This window comes from Agelaius phoeniceus, chromosome 19, assembly GCF_051311805.1.
Source record: "Agelaius phoeniceus isolate bAgePho1 chromosome 19, bAgePho1.hap1, whole genome shotgun sequence".
Classification (NCBI taxonomy): Eukaryota; Metazoa; Chordata; class Aves; order Passeriformes; family Icteridae; genus Agelaius; species Agelaius phoeniceus.
The window spans coordinates 1,921,451-1,942,088 of record NC_135283.1 but is presented as its reverse complement, the minus strand read 5'-3'; the positions used below and the strand labels follow the sequence as shown (position 1 = coordinate 1,942,088).

At 45.4% G+C, this 20,638-nt stretch overlaps 1 protein-coding gene across 3 annotated transcripts; it reads right to left on the bottom strand.

The window, feature by feature from the left end:
* LOC129128074 (myosin-3-like) lies at positions 1 to 20,379 on the bottom strand. 3 transcript variants are annotated; one of them, XM_077188358.1, is made up of 40 exons: positions 20,269 to 20,379; positions 19,542 to 19,749; positions 18,249 to 18,392; positions 18,012 to 18,168; positions 17,275 to 17,302; positions 16,411 to 16,519; positions 15,827 to 15,919; positions 15,443 to 15,506; positions 15,263 to 15,361; positions 14,222 to 14,325; positions 13,998 to 14,136; positions 13,328 to 13,446; positions 12,605 to 12,754; positions 11,984 to 12,154; positions 11,046 to 11,355; positions 10,803 to 10,876; positions 10,482 to 10,569; positions 10,281 to 10,398; positions 8,833 to 8,956; positions 8,605 to 8,741; positions 8,278 to 8,533; positions 7,855 to 8,097; positions 7,322 to 7,498; positions 7,096 to 7,241; positions 6,923 to 7,013; positions 5,977 to 6,366; positions 5,613 to 5,739; positions 5,400 to 5,518; positions 4,936 to 5,132; positions 4,580 to 4,763; positions 3,766 to 3,931; positions 3,042 to 3,166; positions 2,535 to 2,843; positions 2,246 to 2,449; positions 2,001 to 2,126; positions 1,179 to 1,349; positions 996 to 1,100; positions 827 to 922; positions 576 to 713; positions 1 to 163 (listed from the first exon to the last, which is right to left on the bottom strand). In XM_077188358.1, exons 2-40 carry the CDS (start codon positions 19,743 to 19,745, stop codon positions 140 to 142), a joined length of 5,826 nt encoding a protein of 1,941 aa, XP_077044473.1. In that variant the 5' UTR covers positions 19,746 to 19,749; positions 20,269 to 20,379; the 3' UTR covers positions 1 to 139. The 3 variants fall into 3 exon arrangements, with proteins under 3 accessions (XP_077044473.1, XP_077044472.1, XP_077044474.1); XM_077188357.1 differs by lacking the exon at positions 1 to 163 and having other exon boundaries at positions 175 to 713; XM_077188359.1 differs by lacking the exons at positions 1 to 163; positions 15,263 to 15,361; positions 16,411 to 16,519; ... (3 more) ...; positions 19,542 to 19,749; positions 20,269 to 20,379 and having other exon boundaries at positions 178 to 713; positions 15,827 to 15,858.
* Between the last annotated feature and the right edge of the window lie 259 nt (positions 20,380 to 20,638).

The window sequence follows — 20,638 nt, the reverse complement described above, 5'->3', positions numbered from 1 at the left end:
TTTGAAGTTGCAGATCTCTATTTTATTGACACTGGTACAGCAGCAGTGACAGAAAATGTTTGTGTTCTTAAACAAAGGGAAAATTACTTCCACAGCTGGAGAGGTACCTTGTAGAAGTTCTAGTTATCCCAGAGGAAGTTCATTTTTCAGTTCCTAACACCACCTAGAAAGGAGAGGCTTTGTTTAGTCTACACATGCCAAGATGAGTCTTTTGATCCCTAAAATCATCCATCTCAGGGCATCATCCAGCTAGGATGGGCAAGTGGAGCCTGAGCCAATGCAGACATGTGTGGAACCCTTAAAACCACTGTGTGAATTAAATATATGCAGATAACACCAGGATGGCCACCATCCACAGCTGAAGCATGAAGAAAAGATTAATTCCATTGTTTCACTGGCAAAATGAGGACACGTGCACTGCTAAGCTTATTCCATCTTAACAACCCCAACCCACTCAGCTTGTCTTTAAAAGCCCCTTCCTTCCAGAGCTGTCCTTTCCAAATGATGCCTGTACAAGGCACAAATCTGCTGCTAGACTCACTTGAGCAAACAGCACACCTGCAGGAAAGCCTTACCTTTGTAGCAGAGCCTTCTCTGGCCTTAGCTCTCAGTTTATTTACTTGGCTCTCAGCAATATCTGCCCTTTCCAGGGCCTCACCTATCTTATGCAGTGCATTTCTCAGTTTGGAGAGATCAGTATTGGCTTGTTCACCCTGAAATTGCAAAACAAAAATTTAAAACCATCTGGCAACATGCTGGGGCACAGAGCCAACTTTTAAACTGGCAGTCCTGGTAAATAACTATTTGCTTCACTTTAGTGACTCACAGCTTCCTCAGCTTGTTTTCTGTAGGATTTGATTTTCATCTGCAGTTGAGCTACCAGATCTTGTAACCTAACCATGTTCTTCTTTTGTTCTTCACACTGTGAAAAGAGAACGTGTAATTTTACGTCCTTGGGAGACAAAACATCAGAATTGCTTTCTATTTTTACCCACCTGAAAAGTGAGCTCTTTGAAACGCCGTTCATATTTGCAGATGTTTTTCATAGCCTCTGAGGATTTTTTATGTTCTTCCTCCAGTTCAGCTTCTAATTCTCGGATCTGGTGAATTAATCAACAATAGGCTTAAGCCCTCACACAGGACTTGGAGAAGAAAGATGTTTCTGTGTTGGTACCCACCCTGGCCTCCAGCTTCTGGATCTGCTTCTTCCCCCCCTTCAGTGCCAGCTGCTCGGCCTCTTCCAGACGGTGCTGCAGGTCCTTCACTGTCTGGTCCAGGTTCTTCTTCATCCTCTCCAGGTGGGCACTGGTGTCCTGCTCCTTCTTCAGCTCTTCTGCCATCCTGGCTGCCTTGGAAGGGAGATGACACAAGAAACTGGAAGAATGTGAAAGAACAGCACATACTGTGCACCATCACAGGATTAACTCCTGTGTCCTGCTGACCATTCCTGCCACCTCAGTTAAAAAGTTTTTTATTTTAATTCTACATAATGTATCTAAGTGTTAAGATTTCGGTTTAATCCTCTGCATCAACAATCATTAGCAGATTGGGTCCCATGACACACCAGTCCTCTTGCCTGGCTGAGCTTCACAGGTCTTGCATGGGAGGATTTAACACCAATTTTGAATGGAAATTTACAATTCTCATTTAAAAATTGGATAAATAGGATTTTTCAAAGATAACTATTAAGATACCTTAGCCACTTTACTGGTTTCAATACTGCAGGATTTCTTTGTGGATTATGTTTTCATGCAGCACTGAAGAAAGTTATTTTGTTTTTGACTAAATGTAGGTTTAGTTCTTTATGATGGCAACAGCCCCATCTGTCAGCAGGACATGTTCCCTGTTGCTCTAATCCTCCTCTGACTGAAAGCCTTTTCAACCAGGCTCACAGATGGTTCCTTGTCCAACATGTGACAAGAGTATTTACGTTAACCTCCAGCAGCAACACTGCTGGAAGCCTTGAAAATTCAAAGTGAAAACCACAGCAACATCCTCACATCTGTCATTGCCTTCTTAGCTCTTTCTTCAGCACTTTTTGCTTCATTATTAACATCCTCTATCTCTGTTTGGAGTTGTGCCATATCGGTCTCAAGCTTCTTCTTTGTATTAAAAAGGCTGGTGTTCTATGAAGTAGAGAGAGAGAGGCTTTGAGTGTCTACACATTGAGATCAACTCATCAATTCCTTCTTCCTCCATCAATCTCTGGTCCCCATAATACATCAGTCTTAGCAAAGCCAACTACCTGGGTGTGGAGGAGCTGTGCACGTTCAGTGGCATCCAGAAGCTCCTGCTCAGCCAATTTCCTCGACCGCTCCGTCTGCTCCAGGGCTGCCCGGAGCTCCTCAACTTCAGCCTGCAGCAGGTTTGCTCTGCGCTCCACCATGGCCACCTGCTCCTTCAGGTCATCCTGTGCTCTCACAGCATCATCCAGATGGATCTGGGTGTCCTGTATTTGAAGAGCCATTTTTGACCTAATGAATTTCTCGAATACTGTGCTTAAAAAATAAATCAACCATAAGGTAAAGCAAGACCTTGAGAGCTCCCTGGATGCTGTGCAGGTGTTTCTGTGCCTCTGCAGCCTGGTGGTTGGCATGGCTCAGCTGGATCTCCATTTCATTCAGGTCTCCTTCCATCTTCTTCTTCAGCCTCAGGGCTTCATTCCTGCTCCTGATCTCAGCATCCAAAACACTCTGCATTGTCTCCACAGTCCTTTCTTGGTTCTTTTTCAGCTGGTTGATCTCCTCATCCTTGTCAGCAATCTTTCTGCTGATTTCTGACTTTATCTGAGTCAGTTCTTGGTTGACACCAAGGATTTTGACTTCTTCATGCTCAAGAGCTGCCTTTAAAAGAGAAAAGGGAAAAACAAAGATGAAGGTAACATTTTAGAGAACATGATTATTGAGATGGTACTCCATGATTTCACAGAACTTCCTAAAGTTTGTTTCAATCAACCTTGCACACAGCTACTGCCAGAAAAGGGAACAGAAAGCTGCTCAGCATTCTCTTTACGATTTATGGTAATATTTAAACTAACTCACCTCTGCCTCCTCCAGAGCTGTTTGCAGACCATTTTTTTCTATTTCAGCTTGCTTTTTGGCTTTCTCAAGGTCTCTGATCATTTTGCCATTTGCAGTAATTTGCTCTGTGAGATCAGCTGCTTCCTCTGTGAGAGAAGAATGGCATCAACCAGAGGAGCTGAACTCTGTGCTTTGTTGCTGCAATCAGCACCCCTTTTGCACACATAAATATGTATACAAAAATGTACATATGTACACAATGGTACATGTGTCTGTAAATATGTACAGATAAAACCAGACACAACCAACTCATGCAGGCCAAGTGGGGCATTGGTGTGGTTTAACAGCCCTCCTTACAGAGAGCCTGGAAGGCCCCTGCATGTGTTATATCTATGGATAGGCCATCAGGGTCTAATACAGGTCCTGTCATTGTGTTCAGTCCATCTGTAAAACTCACTCTCATGAGCTGCTCAGTCTCCCACAGTCACTACCTTTGCCTGGCAATGGCACCTCAATGTCTGCAGCAGATGAGAGAGCCAGGACATTTGCTTTATTTTCTTAATCACTTTACAAACATGCTTGACAACTTTTGGTAAGGCAATGATATTCTGCATTAAGATGGAGAGCACAGGAAGGGCAGAGTGCTGTCCCTGCGTGCCCTCCTGCAGGCATGAGTGTGCTGGTGGAGCACACCTTGCTGTGCTTGGTGTGTGAAAGCTGATGGGACACAGAGCCCAACACGTACGCTGGAGAGCGGCGTTCTCCCGCTTGATCGTCTCGAGCTGATCCAAGGTTTCCTCATAGGCATTTTTCACTTTGAAAAGCTCTGTGTGCAGTGAGCCAGCTTCTTTAGAGACAGCTTCCCGCTCCAGCTGGCTCTCCTCATACTTCCCCTTCCATTCTGCCATGACCTGGAAGACATCATAGAATCATAGAACGCTTTGGGTTGGAAGGGATATCAAAGATCACCTAGTTCCAAATCCCCTGCCATGGCAGGGACACCTTCCACCATCCCAGGTTGCTCCAAGCCCTCTCCAACCTAGCCTTGGGACACTTCCAGGGATGGGGGGCACCCACAGCTTCTCTAGGCAGCCTGTGTCAGGGTCTACCCACCCTCAAAGGGAAGAATTTAATCCTAATATCCAATCTAAACCTACTCTCCATCAGTGTAAAGACATTCCCCCTTGTCCTGTCACTCCAGGCCCTTGCAAACAATTTCTCTCCATCTTTCTCGTAGCTCCCCTCAGGCACTGGAAGGCCACAATTAGTTCACCCTGAAGCTTCTCTTCTCTAGGCTGAACAATCCCAATTCTGTCAGCCTTTCCTCAGAGGAGAGGCTATCATGCTTCATTTCCTGCTGGTACTGAAAATGTTATTTGATCTCTGACTACATTTTGTACTAGATAAATAATGCAGTCTCTTAAACCAGGACAAATTCCTACTGCCATGCCCTAGAGGCTCTAGTTAGATTCACTTTGACTTCAGCACTGACTGATATACAGAGTGTTAAGTTTGGTTTTCTGGGAGGCTACTTAAAAGATACTGTGCTCATTTATGACCTTATCAAAATTCTGCTGTTTTCTGTCAAGGGCAGCTGCTGATGTGTTTGCTCTCTCTATGTCCAGTGTCAGATCTTCCACTTCCCCCTGCAGCTTAAACTTCATCTTCTCCAAGGAGGCACACTTGGAATTCAGTGTGTCTGCCTGCTGCCCTGCTTCCTGGAGACGCTGAGAGAGCTTTTTCCTTAAGGTACATAAATAAAACAAGCATATGATTAAAAAAATCATTACACTATGTGTCTCATTTTAATTAAGACTATATGCAAACTCAAAAAAAAAAGAAATTTAGGTCAGGTTACTAAAAGTGGGTCTATGTTCTGCCCAATATACATCTGGGCAGCTCATCTCATCTGTACTTGGCCTCCTCGAGCTCCTCCGTGCGCTGAATCGCGTCCGTCTCGTATTTGGTTCTCCACTGGGCCACTTCACTGTTGGCCTTGGACAGGGCTCGCTGCAGCTCCCCCTTGGCCTCCTGCTCCTCCTCATATTGTTCCCGGAGCAAGTCACAGTCGTGGCGAGCGGACTGCAGGGCGTGGGCCAGGGCATTCTTGGCCTGGTGGCAAAAATATGGCGATAAGGAGTTGGTGTTTCCTGGGAAATTTCTCTCACTGGTACTTATGCACTGATAAACCTCCCAAAGATAGAGGTTAACTGACTGCCTCATAAAAACATTGGAGTCCTGCACTGCAAGGGCTCAGAGTGCATCATCTAAGGGGATGGTTTGAACTTTTAATTGGAGCACCTTTTGAAGCCCTGAACAATTCACAAAAAACAATATTATGTCCAATATTTATTTCATATGTAATGTGAGTATCTTCACCTTTATCTCTTCCTCTAGCTGCCGCTTCAGTTCTTCAATCTGCTGGGTGAAGGCCTGTTTCCCTCTAGACAGCTGAGAAATTAAAGCATCTTTTTCTTCCACCTGGCGTCCATATTCACCTGAAAAAGTTTGCAATTGAGACAAAATTTTAAGAGCCAAGAGAGCAATTTATGGGCTTCTCCCATTTCCCAATTACAGATGGAAGGGCCGTACCAGATTCTGTCTGCAGACAAGCTCTTTGAGCACTAAGATCGCTAATCATGCGCTGATTCTGCTCCTCCTTTGTTTTATATTCGCTCAGCTGGTCTTCCAGAGTGCGGCACATCTTCTCCAGATTTGCCTAGATATCAATTGCACATTAGAAAAAAAGAGTAAATATCTTGATCCTGCCTTTTTTTAGCAGGAAAATATGTCCAGAAGGTGCAGTTGACATCTTGGGACTGTACATGTGCGCACACTTCCACACATGAGATTTGGAGAAAGCATTTCTGATACAAGCTGATAAAAATTAAATCATATAAGATTAAAGAAAAAATACCACATTGCTATCAAATTCCGAATAAAAATAATTGTGTACCTTGGCTTTGGAGACAGACTCCATGTTGCTGGCCAAGTCATCAATCTCCATCTTCAGCTCACTCTTCTCCTTCTCCAGCTTCTGCTTCACGCGTTGCAGGTTGTCGATCTGCTCGCCCAGCTCAGCTGTGCTGTCCGCGTGCTTCTTGCGCAGGGCGGCAGCCGTGGCTTCGTGCTGCAGCGTGGCCTCTTCCAGGTCACGGCGCATCTTCTGGAACTCTGCCTCACGCTTCTTGCTGAGCTCTGTTTGAGCGGTGGTGGCTCCTCCAGCCTCTTCAAGGCTCCCCCGGGTTTCCTCAAGCTCCCGAGCCAGCTCAGCACAACGCTTCTCTGCTTTTGTCCGTGTTGCTTTCTCGCTCATGGTTTCCTCTTCCAGCTCTGCAGCACGAGCCTGGACAACGAGGGAATAGCACACCAGGAATTAAATAGGGAAGAGATCATTCAGTGCTTAGGTTATTGCAGATTTTTCACAGTAGAACACCAAGAACCTTGTTTTGGAGACTGTAAGCAAAACAAACTTCCTTCAAATTTCACTGTTTTGGCGTTGTAGGTAAAGACTTACTGACAGAAAGGACCTATGGATCAACTCATTCTAGCTTTAGATCACAGCTTTCTATTGTTGAATTGAGTTTGCATGGGTTTGCACCCCTGTATCCCCCCACTATCAGGTTTTGGTAGTGTAGGTAAGGACTTACTGACAGAAAGAACCTATGGATCATCTCATTCTTGCTTTAGATCACAGCTTTCTATTGTTGTATTGGGTTTGCATCTCTGTATCCCCCCACTACCAGGTTTTGGTAGTGGGGGGATACAGGGATGGCTTCTATGAGAAGCTGCTGAAGCTTCCCCTGTGTCTGAGGGAGCCAATGCCAAACTGTGGACAAGCATTATTCATGGTACTACAATTTAAAACAAGCAAACAGTAATGATGAAGTAAAGTCTCTTGCCTGCAATTCTCTGATCTTCTTCTGCAAGTGAGTACCTGAATTTTGCTGTTCCGCAATTTTATTTTGCATCTGGTTAAAATGAAAGTCTTTCCTGTGAAGGAGATATTTTATTAAAAGAGAATAAGTCCAGTTAAAGCCAAATAATAAATTATGTACTAATTTATTTCTCATACTTCCTTAATCTTTCATCTAAATGTTGTTTATCATTCTCCAGATCTACTATGGTTTCCTGTGCAAGTTTCAAGTCTCCCTCAAGCTTTCTCTTTGCTCGTTCAAGGTCCATACACACTTTTCTTTCGAGTTCCAAAGATCCTTCAACCTGCAACATAAACATATATAAACATGACTGATGGAACAACTGAAGGATCTGCTCCTTCTCCTTGTGTTGAACATGCTCACATGGTTCACTTGCTGCTCCAGCTTGATCCTAGCTTTGGTGAGGGTATTAACTTTCTCCTCCTCTATTTGCAGGTCGTCCAGTGCCTGTTGCTGGGCTTCTTGCAGGGCCTTCTTCTCCTTGACTAACTTTGCAACAGTCTCATCCAAACCTGTCACTACTTCAGTCAGATTTTTGACCTATTGTAAGGCAAAATAGCTCAAGGTCACTAATAATTTTGGTCCTGACATTGGCCATGAATACACACAATGAACTTGCTCTTAGACTCCCAAAGAGGCTTTGACCATTTTATGGTCATACTCTACAATCTCTCTGCTTATATATCAACCCTTCAGAAGTCACAAAGAAATGCTGAACTTTAATTTTAATGCATTTTTGCATGCTTATGGGTTGGTTTCCCTGCCCAACAGAGGTGCCCAGGTTCAATACCAGGCCCATAGATCTCCTTACACTTAAGCATTCAAGTTTACTGAATCTTTACAGCCTATACATCCACAGAGCTACTGTTATTAAACATTGCAGAAGTAAAAAGCACCTTGTTTTCAGTGGCATGCTTTTCCTTTTCAGCCTTGACCAATGTTAACTCAAGGTCATCCATATCTTTCTTCAGCTCAGAGCATTCATCCTCCAGTTTCCTCTTTCTGGCTGCCAGATCAGCATTCATCTCCTCATCATCTCCCAGCTTTTCCATTACCTCCTTTATTCTTGCTTCCAGCTGGAATTTTAGTTTGATCAGCTGGTCGCATCTTTCTTCAGCATCAGCCAAATTTTCATTTTCCTTTTTACAGAGAAAAGAAATGTGTTTCATTATCACACATTGGCACTGACACTTGCATAAATCACCTTGCTTATTAAGTGGCTGGTTCATGAAATAACAGAATTTCCTTTCAGCCCTTTACTGAACACTCAAACAAAACTGATGTAATCTGAAGAGCCAAAAATTATTTAATTTACTTACAGTTTGTACTTGCAGCTGTAGGTCCTTTTTCTCTTGCACCAGAGCCACCATTTTTTCTTCCAGTTTGCTCCTGGTGGCTTCTGATTTGGCCAGTTCTTCTTTTGTTCTCTCAAACTCTTCCTTCATCATGGCCAGCTCTTTCTCAGTTCCCACACTTTTTAAGAGGGGTTTAAATTTGAAGTACAGCTTCATCCAGGGCCACTGCTTGACTTTCATGAATGCACGGATGTTGTACTGGATGCAGAGGATGGACTCCCTGAAACCAGAGTGATCCATCAGTAAATAAAGCCCATCTTTGAGCAACCAGACCTGGCAGAGGACACACACCTGTGGTCAAACATTTTTTTCAGCTCAAGTCTCCGGAGGTATCCCCTGCACAAAGCCTGGGTCCGTGTGATCATCTGTCCTAAACGTTCATCTCTCATCTCTTCCAGGACACCCAGCAAACCTGTCTTGAAGAACACCTGCAGCCAAAGAACAGACATCACTCCTTGCTGGGTTTACATTTCAATGCAATGAATGTTTTCTTATCCTATGGCAAAATGAAACATTTACCTTAGTGTGTCCGAATTTGTACTGAGTATGATCTATCTCAATGGAGGACAGCAGCTTTTCACACGCTTTCCTGCTATCAACAAACTTTCCTTCTGGAATGACACTGGCATTCAGAAGGAGGTATCTGATAAAATAAAGGGAAAAGCTCACCCATCAGTGCCATTCTAGTGCACAGGATGCCACAAGAACAGCTGTCAGTTTGAAGATACAGAGGAAGGCTGAGTCTGACTCACACCTCCAGCCTCAAATAGCAAAGCAGTAAGGAAAGCAGCAAACAGGAGCAGGTCAGTTCAGTAGGTACCAAGGATGTATTACAGCCCTCACTGAGACTGAGGGCATGCACAGTCTGTTCTCTGGACCTGAGAGACTCTGCTCATTTGTGTCACAGTCATTATCACTACTCTGGGAGTCCAGCTCATTGGGTTAGCTGAAAATTTAAAAAATTGATGGATTTTAAGAGTAGGGAAACTGCTTTTCTGGACCATATCCAGCTTCTCACATTCCTCCTGAACCATGTAACCCAGAATTAGACTTTGGATCCAGAAATGGACTTCCTAATCCTATACTGAGAGATTATTCCATACCTATTTTCAGCATTGATACACAAATCTGCCCTCCCACATCAATGGCTGGGACAATGCCTTCAGGTAGCACCCAAAACACCATTTCAGCCCTTCTCAGTGCCCTGCTCTCCAGCACACCCTGCACAGAGTTGTAAGGAGGGGGTGATTGCTTTGTTCTTAGAGATCTGACCCTACATTTGCCTTCGTTCTAACACAACAAGCAGATGACCCCAGCTGGGTTGCCCTGAATTTATAAATCTCTTATTTGCAGCAGTTCCCATGATAAGATTTTTTTGATTGTGGGGTTTTATCTATAAATGAATCTTCTAATGCTGAACAAATGTTAGCATGTAGAAATATTAACCCACTACAAAATGACAGGGTCATGTGGAACTAACTTGGATTTCCTGTTGGAGTCCCTTCTGTTACTGCAGCTCTATTTGCCAGTCAAACTTAGCATTTCATCAAGAAGTAGCATTGGATTTAACACAGTTTCCTCTTTATAAAACCATTCTAGTTAGAATTATTTAAACCACACTCTTCAAGCCTCTACTAGGCAGCAGTTAAATACAGAATGTGCATAGACCACCCTCTGTATTTTTGCTAAAACATGCTTGTGCCTAATTTGAGAATTAAAGCAAGGAATATCCAAACATTTAAATTAACAGGAATGAATTAAAAATAGGTTTTGGCATACAGTATTGAGGAAGGCATCTGGGTGGGCACTGCCCACACAGACCATGCTATTAGATATGTCTTTTGCTTTCCATGCGTGTTAAATATTAAAATAGTCTTTTCCTAACAACTGAATCATGGACTGGTTTAGCAAGAGTCTTCTTTCAAATGAGTTTGGCTCAATGCAAACACAAGAATGTTACTACTGACCTTTGTTTGAAATCCCCATATGGTATCTTGTTAGGAAATCCTTTCCTGCAGATCCTAATGCCCTCCAGAACACCATTGCATCGCAGCTGGTGCAGAACAAGCTTGTGATCCATCAGGCCTGTGACAGAGCAGCATGGGGACACACTGATTGTTCTAGCATTGCTCCTTCTGCCTCCTTCTATTCTATGTTTTAGGAATTACCTGGGGTCTTTGTTTCATTGGGAATGATGCAACGCACAAAGTGAGGGTGAGTTGTTCGTAAGTTAGACATCAGCTTATTCAGATTTTCCTGTAAAGCAGAGATCATTTCTAATCTCTATATTGTCTCAGTTCTCAGAGTAATTTGACTCTGCTGAACAGCAAAAATTCAGAACTTTCTCCTTACTCTCCTAGTGAATATTCTACAATTCTGTGTAGGCATCAGCAAAGTAAATGGCTACTACTGAAGAACTTCCCTCCTTTAAAAATGAAAGCATGGCTGTGGAGCCAGGTGTGACAGTCTCTGCCAGAGAACACACTTACCCGAAAGAGTACAGAGACAGTTTGGAAGGAAGAGCCCTTCTTCTTGGCTCCTTTCTTCTTCCCACCACCTTCAGCTGGAAAATGAGATGACAGTCCAGCTGAGGAACTGCTGCAAATCCCTTTGACAGTGTTATAATTGTGCATTTAACACACAGCACTCAAGCACTGACTCAACCCTGATCCACGTCAGGTGAGAGGTGCAGTAGGAAACCCCAAACTGGAAACATAATCCTCCAAACTTACCTTCATCTATGGAAGCAAAACTGGCATAAAGATGGCATAAAATTTTCATAGACGATTTCTGGTACAACCCCACGACAGTTTCATTCAGAGGGTCCTTGTTCTTCTCCAGCCACCCAGTGATGTTGTAGTCCACTGTGCCAGCATAGTGCACCAGGGAGAAGTGGGCCTCAGCCTTGCCTTTGGCAGGCTTGGGCTTCTGGAAGCTGCTGGACTTGCCCAGGTGCTGGTCATAGAGCTTGTTCTTGAAAGAGGTGTCAGTTGCCTTGGGGAACATGCACTCCTCTTCCAGGATGGAGAAAATGCCCATGGGCTGAACAAAAAAATGGTGTTTTCAAATAAGATCAATTCAATAATATATCTCTATAATAATGCAGAGTGAAAGACATGCTAAATTTGAAGTACTGGAGGTATTTTATAGAGAATTATCCTGGGAAGAGCAGGTAAGCAAGATTTTTGTGAGCTGGCAAGATACTTAAAAGAACTCATAAATTTTAACATACAGTTTTGAACTACCCAGACAGTGTGTGGAAAACAAGTGAAGTCAGGCAAAAACTGTGCAGTAACTTCTCAGAATACAGTAGTGACTTCTAACTCAGAAGGAACATAAAGGAAGCAGACATGAGGTTTTCTGGGATTTCAATTTAACTGAGAGAAAACCTGAGGGGAACCAATACACAAGGACAGGACAGGACAGGATGGGAGGAAGGGAGGAAGGAAGGAAAGGAAGGTTAAAATCAGTGTCTTTTTAGAAGACAGGATACATTCCCAGTCAGTGGATAATTAATTACACACATGGGTAATATTTAAAGAAACAGAGGAGGTGAAGAGACCCGAAAGCTTCCCAGAGAGATTGTATTGAAGGCAATCAGAGCAAACACTCTCAAGAACCCTCTACAGATTCAATTTCTGTGATTGCACAAGATGCTTAAGAAACTCACCTTTTCTATGAGCTCAATGCAGTCAGCCAGGTCCATGCCAAAGTCAATGAATGTCCATTCAATCCCCTCCTTCTTGTACTCCTCCTGCTCCAGCACGAACATGTGGTGGTTGAAGAACTGTTGCAGTTTCTCATTGGTGAAGTTGATGCACAGCTGCTCAAAGCTGTTGAACTAATATTTGAATGTGTGTTAATAGTGTTAAAGTGTTAATAGTGCCTCTGATCAATTTTTTTTTCACAGGGATGTCATAGCAAGGTTAGCCAGACTGACCCAAAAAGGTTTTGATAACAGTGTAAAGAATATACCACAGGTGTCCAGGCTTACAGAAAAGTTGTGCAGTGCAGCACATGATTGCTGCAGCTTGCATTGGCCATGTTTGGGTGGCCCTAATGTCCATAAATACAGACTCTGTGGGGAGAGAGAGAAAGCAGCTTCATGGCTGTGCTTCTGCCCTTTCTCTTCTCTTACAAAGTGGGTGATGGATCTACAAAGGAAGAAGCAGCTTCAGACAGATTTGCTTGAGGGCTGCACTGGGGTGAGGAGGAGGAGGAAAGGTCAGAGAAGACAAACAAACTGAAAAAAGCATTTAGAGACAGGCAGAAGTCTGAGAGTACTGCAAACCTCAAAGATCTCAAAGCCAGCAATGTCCAAGACCCCAATGAAGTGCTGTCTTGGCAGCTTCGTGTCCAGCTGCTGGTTGATGCGAACAACCATCCACAGGAAGAGTTTCTCATAGACAGACTTGGCAAGGGCATTCACTGCCTGGTGCACCTGCAGGGAGATGTCCCACACCTGTGTCAGGGCACTGCCAGTGCACCCCCAGAACAAAGCACCCCTCACCATGCCCACACACACTGCACTAACCGCAGCTGTGACCTGTGGTATTTTCAGGATCCCCAAACGAGGGAAGGAAATGATGAATCTGACTCCATGTTCTTAGAAGGCTGATTGTTATGTTATGTTATGTTATGTTTTATGTTATGTTATGCTACACTAAAGAATAGAGAAAGGATATAGACAGAAGATACTAATGAAAAACTAGTGACTGTCTCCAGAGCCCCAACACAGCTGGACTGTGATTGGTCATTAAGTCAAACCAATTCACATGAAACCAATCAAGCAATGACCAGTTGGTAAACAATGTCCAAACCACATTCCAAAGCAGCAAAACACAGGAGAAGCAAATCATATAATTATTGTTTTCATTTTACTCTGAGGCTTCTCAGCTTCCCAGGAGAAGAAATCCTGGCAAAGGGATTTTTCAGAAAATATGATGGTGACAGTGACCTGCACCATTCCTTTTCCTTAGGGAGAGGATGGTCCCTGCTGCTCCTTGATGCTCACCTGATCCACTGTCTGGCCCTTCAGCACATATTCATTTCCCACTTTCACCCGGGGATAGCACAGAGCTTTCAGCAGGTCTGCAGAGTTCAGGCCCATCAGATATGCTGCTTTGTCAGCCTCTGGAAAACAAAAGAATAATTTTAAATACTTTATTCTTAGCTCAGACACACACAGGGCATTGAAACCAGCCAGAGCTCACTCTGAACCTTGCAACTTGATTGGCTTTACCCCATCCACAAATCTTGGCTAACATTCTCCTTTACTTTTCTGAACAGCCTTATAGGACTGGTCCTCGTGACAGAGTGGCTACAGCAGCCCCATCAGATGTGGTGAAACCCAGGAGGGCACTGTTGATGGGACAACACAGACTTTTTCCCCATCAAGCCACTTCTCCGTGATGTCACCCAGGCAGAACAAGTGTGTATGTGTAACCAGGAACTGGAGAACACTACAGTGATGTGCCCCAGGCACTGGGTCCTACAGCAGAGTCATCAGGAATAAACTGGATGCACAAAGTGCCTCTATTTGATGCAGTAAGTTGAAAATCAAACCTCCTTTTTATGCTTATCAAGGAATAGTGACATCTCTCCTGGAAGACTCCCTCCATTTCCAGTGAAAAATGGCATGGAAACAGTTGGAAATACTCCTCTCCCAGCCAGGGAGGAATTACCTTCTGTGCCATCAGGCTCTGCCTGCTCTTCACGTGGTTTCTGCTTGAATTTCATGTTCCCATAGTGCAGGATGGCCCCTGTCAGCTTGTAAATCCCCATCCTCTCATCAGGGCTGAAGCCCAAAGTGTCAATGGCTGCCTGCACACCAGATAGACAAGCTGGGTTTAACAGTGGTGAGAGTCAACTGAGACTGTAGAAGTCTCTCCTTGCCAACTGTACTCACATCTGTGGCAAGAAGCTCCTCCTGGTCATCAATACTGGCCACAGAGATCTGCCCTTGGCTGATGAAGGGGTAATCATAGGGGTTGGCTGTGACAAGGAGCATCTCTGAAAGACAAACACAGGAGTGAGAGCCAGAGCCTGGCAGGGAGATGGAACAATGGCTCAGCAAGGTTTCACAGGCTCTCCTTCCTCTTGCATCCCAAACTCCTGGTTTTCTATTGAGACCAGAAAGATAGAGCAAAGCCTTTCATCTGCCTTCCCTGGCTGAGCAATCCTTCCAGTTTAATATTGTGAACTGAGAGCTGAGCACTCAGCAGGCACAGAACACAGGCCATCCACAGAAACAGCTTTTAAGAAAGAGGCTTTCAGATAAGGCTCATTTGTGCTTATCCCTCATACATGACACTCACAGAGCAGGAGCTCCACCTTGGGAAATGCTCTGTGGAGAGCTGGAAAGGATGGGCAGAGTGGACCAAGGATGAGTGTGTGGCCAAAGGGACAGATGTGGGGCATGGGTAGAGAGTGCTGTGGCAGTGGGAAGGGGGAAAAGGTCAGAGGGGTTGCACTGGAAACAGGAAATGACCTTTGCCCATGGGATGAAAAGCTCATATGAATGGTTTGTAGATCAGGGTACCTGCTCATCCTGCACCCAGAATTGCTTACCTTTCTTATTGAAGATTATTCACAGGATCTGGCCCACCTAAGTTGGAATTTCCACACCATGGATAATAGCAAGGTGCAAGGCAGAGTATATTGGTCACCCCTGCTTCTCACCTGCACACAGTTTGTGTTAGAACTTACTCAGGGAGGATAAATGGAGGTGGAGTAAAGCCCTGGTGTTATGCAGAGACACAAGTACAGCTTGGGGAACCTGGGCAGGGCCAAGGCTGCAAAGCTGAGGACATAAATCAGCACCTGATCCCTGCTCTGCAGGGACACAGGGAATTGTGCCACTGGACCCTCTGTCACCGAGCTGGTGCACGGAGGGAAATGTTTGCCATGCTGACTTTACTCAGTGCCACCAGGTGGTGGCTGTCCTTACCAAGCAGTTCAGGCTTCTTATTGGAGAGGATCTGGTAGAAGATATGGTAGCTTCTCTCAGCTTTCAGCTGGAAAGTGACTCTTGACTTTTCCAGCAAGTCTGTAATTTATATTCACATTTTAGACATTTTTCAGGTTCTTTATGTTCTAGCAAGGCTGTCAGCCCCCCTCAGTTACTCACAGGTCTCAATGTCACCAGAGGCCAGCTTTCCAGAGGTTCCAAAATGGATACGGATGAATTTACCCTGGCAAGCAGACAAAAGTGGTGGTCAGTGCAGCAATCTCTGAATGTTTTAATCTCTTCAGTCTTAGTGACAGCATCACCAGATCAGCCTGATTAACTTTCATAGATAAAGATAGATAAAGGGGAACACTTTGCTGCAGCAATGTGAGCACGAAACAGCTGCTAACACATCAGCATTTCATAAAAACCTAGAAATTGGTTAGCAAGAATATTTTTCCCAGCCCGCAGCGGGGGGGAAAGGGGGATTCAGTCACAGCTAACAAGCAGGTAAAGAGCATTAGAAACACAGGAGGGCAGAGGGACAGACGCAGGGTGACTCACAAAGCGTGAGGAGTTGTCGTTTCTCACGGTCTTGGCATTCCCAAAGGCCTCCAGCAGTGGGTTGGCACTGAGGATTTGATCCTTGAGCGAACCCTGCAGGAATAATTGAATAATTACTGAAAAACACCATGAGCTATGTGGTAGGAAGAACTGGCTCTAAGGAATGATTACATGTGCAGCCATGTGCACTTCATTTCAGCTCTGCAGTGCTACTGCTGCACCTTCTCGACTCCAGCACCAAGAACCAGCACTGGGGGTAAACAACAAATAACTCATCTTCCTCTTATTCAGAATTTCTCCCACAGTCAGAGCTCTCAGGTCTCAGCCACAGGGACAAATTGATCCATGCTAAGAAACTGGAGCCTCTGATTCTTCCTGTTTCAGCCCAGGTAAAGCTACACCTTGGCAGTGGCAGCTCTGGTGTTTGTTGTGGTCCTAACTACGCATCAGCCCCTGGTCCTACTGTCCTTCAAAGAGTGGCTGAATCTAATAAAAGACATTCTGAGGTAAGTGTGTGTCACCAGTGCTGTCCACAGGGGGATGACATCCTGAACTGCCCTTCACCAAGCCCTTCCTCCTCACACCTTCATCAGGGGCTCCTTCTTGGAGGCCGTGTCCCCGCTGGCGGCGATGGTGGCGTAGTACTGGATGACGCGCTTGGTGTTCACCGTCTTGCCGGCCCCCGACTCCCCACTGCAGGAAGAAGGCTCAGAGTGAAGAATAACCTGCCCACCTCTATAGTATTTGTAGGGATCCCCAGGGCAGGGAGGATTGGTGAGGAGGACTCCATCTTATAAGGCTAATTATTTACTTTATTTTACTATATTATTCTATGCCATATTATATTATATTACATTACATCTAAACTGAATCTGCCAAGCACTCAACCCTGCACACAACTGCACTGCACTGAAGGCTAATTAATCACTTTATCAGAAGGCTAATTAATTACTTTATTATACTATATTATTCTATACTATATTACACCATATTACATTACATCTAAACTGAATCTGCCAAGAACTTTAACCCTGCACACAACTGCACTGCACCGCACTGAAGGCTAATTAATCACTTTATCAGAAGGCTAATTAATTATTATACTATATTATATTACATCTAAACTGAATCTGCCAAGCACTCAACCCTGCACAGCCTGCACAGAATCTCGTGACTGTCAGCCCACAGTCCTGACACACACACACACACCTGGCCCCGATAGGCCAAGGAAACAAAACACCATCACTGTGGGTAAACCATCTCCATATTGCATTCTACTTCAGCACAACACAGGCACAGCAAATGATAAGAATTGTTTTTCCTTTCTCTGAGCTTCAGAGAATGTGAATCTCAGAAATATTCTTGGGAAGAATTGTGCCTTGCTTTTCTCTGTGAAGAGAAATGTGGCTACACACCTCTTGTTGGAGGCAAGTGGCAGATGCACTTACGTGATCAGGATAGACTGGTTTTCACGATCTGTTGGAGGGAAAAATACCTGGAGTCAGAGAAGCTGTAGGGAAAGTGCTGGTTCTCAGCTAGCTGTGACCTGGTGTCCATTGGGGGAATGAAACAAAATCTCTGCAGGGAAAACTGAAAATGTGCATGGTCTACTCTCCATCTCTCTGTCCCTCCCTATAGTTCACTTTTTGTCTTTTCTCCTCCTCCTTTGCTCGTCCTTGTTTGTTTTTGGTTCTGTCTTTTCCATTCTTTACCTTTCATACTATTAAATATGGGACAGGAATTTACTCAAATTAAAACGATGTGTTTTGGTGATAATATTTCTATCAGCTCTGTTCTGGATCTACCTGCTGTTCCTTGAAGCCCCATGCAGATGTCCTGCCCAGGGACTTCCCAGATCGTGTGTTCTGTCCAAGTGCAGCTGCCCTTTGCAGGGCTCTCTTTTAGGCTGCTTAGCTTAGTACTTCGACCAGAAATACAGATAATGTGCAAGCACAACAGCACACTGCTTCAAGAATAAAGAAAATATTCCAGGAGGTGGGGAAAACTGTCTGGAGCTGGTTGATAATAAAAACCAAGCAGATAATCTGCAATGTCCCACAGACCAAGCACTCTGCACGAGTTGGCCCAGGCGACTGAGCCATGGCAGTATGGAATGGCATTTGGCAGAGGCAGCAGGTCTGACACACTTTTTTACTCCAAGTCTGGTCAAAACAGAGCCACTCACCAGTCAGCATGAACTGATAGGCGTTGTCAGAGATGGAGAAGATGTGTGGAGGGGCCTCCTGGCGCTTCTTGCCTCGGTAGGCCAACACCACCTCGGGGTTGTACACCGGCAGCCACTTGTAGGGGTTGACAGTGACGCAGAAGAGACCCGAGTAGGTCTGCAGGGAAAAAACAGGGGTGGCACTGAAGTCCAGCTCCTGCAGCTGTGCTTCCTCCTTTGCCAGAAGAAGGAACTTACGTAGATCATCCAGGAGCTGTAGCGGTCCTTGAGGTTGTAGAGGACGGCGGGTTCGTGCAGGTGGGTCAGCATGGCCACGTCCTCAACTCTGTCAAACTTGGGTGGGTTCATGGCATACACATCATCAGGTTTGACAGCAACTGTCTATAACCCAGAAAGAAAGAGCCAACCTTGGTTCAGCAACTCTTGACAGTCCTTCCACAACCACAGAAAAGTAATAACATCTCTAAGGCTGCTCTAATTCATATTTTTCTTTCTGTTTAACTGTGCTAAGCAAAATATGGCTATTTCAGGGCAAACACTGCAGTCAGCCAGGAAATCTACAACACGGGTACATTGACAGGGTGTCAATATCCTGGAATTGCTGGGACCACACAGACATGATTTGGGCTGGAACAGATCTTTCAACACATTATCACTGCTTATAAACTTTAGGTCTTTGCTGCTCCTGGCTGTAAGAACCTGGGGTGCATCTTCTGGCCAGCCAACCTCCCATGACAGTGCCAGAGAGCTGGGACACAAACAGCACAGGACTCATCAACAGCAAATCCATCCTTGGGACAGACTTGTTCCACTCCTGCCTGTGGCCATTCCCAATGAAAGAAAGGCTCTGTCTCTACCAAACAGCACCGTCTGCTGGGCTCACACTGTGGGGAACCATCCTGTCCCACTGCCAGAGCGCGTGGATTTGTTCTGGGGGTGGCAGATGTTCACAGCTGGCAGCAGCTTAACTCAGCCACTGCTTTCTAAAAGCCTGGTAGCACCTACTGCCAAGATGTTGGTCATGGTTGTTCTTTGAGCTGTTGCAGTTATTCTTACAAAAGGTGTCAGGGCACAAGCTGCTAAGACATTTCAGCCTTTTGGAAGATTAACACCATGGCTGCTCCTCTGGGAAACTGCAGCCAGTGACACTGACAACTTCACATGCAAAGGCGACTTGCAAAGTTATCTGTCTGCTCAGCTACCAGTAAAGGAAGGAATTTATGAGTGGATATGACAGCGTTAGCTGAGAAAGTGTTAAAAACTAAGTTAAGACTGGCAAGGCTATGATCCAACCTGGTTTAGACCATTGCCTGATTTTTAGAGCCCAAACCAAGAATAATTATCAAATGAACACTATTATCCCAGCATCCAGAGCTATACTTTCCTGTGGAGGCTGTGCTGGTCCCAGTCAGAGGACTGGGCAGGGCAGATTTCCTGCCTGAGCTGGCCTGGTGCTGCCCCAGTTTGGCCCCAGCAGATGCCCTGGCTCCCTAAGCAGGGCTGGAGAAGGGCCAGAGGGAATGCACTTACTCTGCCATCCTCTGTCTCAACAGTTATCTTCCCGTCCTGTGCAGCCTTGATCCTCCCCCTGGTGTACTCCACCTCGGGGTCAGCCACAAAGCAGTAGGTTTTGGCATCAAAAGGCTGGTTCTGGGCTTCTATTCTCTCCTTCTCGGATTTGCGCAGGTACGGCGCGGCCTCACCAAAAATCTCCATGCCAGCGTCTCTGCTCATGGCTCTGGAAGACAGAGACCCCTGGAGCCCTGTGTGCTGCTTAGGGCAGAGAGCAGCTGAACATTCACCCCCAGCTGGCTGCTCCCAGGTCCCCCCTCCCAGCCTCAGGTGAGGGCAGAGAGATCTTGAGGGAGTATTTTGCTTTTCCAGGCTGGAGGGTACAAAGGCAGTGGAGAAGAGCCACCACCCTCCATGGCCCCAAGGAAAGGAGATCCATGTCCAAAGGAGGAGGAGGGCTCCCCAGGAAAGTGGTCAGATCTGAAGGATTCATGTAGTCCTTAGAAAAACTGAAGGCCTGAAGATTATTTTTCTTCTGGTTTTAAATTTATTACTTCCCCCACTCTCTGTTAACATGGAACCTGTCCTAATCCTCTGGTGAGCAGCCACGGTGGGCAGGAATGGACATGTGCTTAAAGGAGCTCATGGAGGGGGAAAAACAGGGACTGCCTATGGTGGGCACAGGAGAAAAGCCAGCTCATGCCAGCCTGGGCAAGCTGTTAGTGTTCATGCCTCAAATCCTCACCTTAACCATCAGCCAACAGAAAGCAGGAAGGAACCAGCTGACATCTCGTATCTCTGAAAGAGAAAGAGTCAAAGGTCAGACTTCAACTGAGCTGCAGCCTCTCCAAAGGCCCAACACCTCTCACTGCAGTTAACTGTGCCTTTTGAGGGCCAGCAAAATCCACCAGAGACCACTCCTTCCCTGCCCAAGGAATGGCCCAGCAGGGAACCTACAGCAGCATTCCCACCACAGAACTACAGCCCTGTGAGGCTGCAAGCATGGGGAGCAGGACCTGGGGTAGGAGCCTTCTGTCCCTCTGCAGGTCAGTCACAGCCTGGCCAGGACATCAGGAGCCACCAAGGGCTTTCTCCCTGAGCCTTTATAGGCTCAG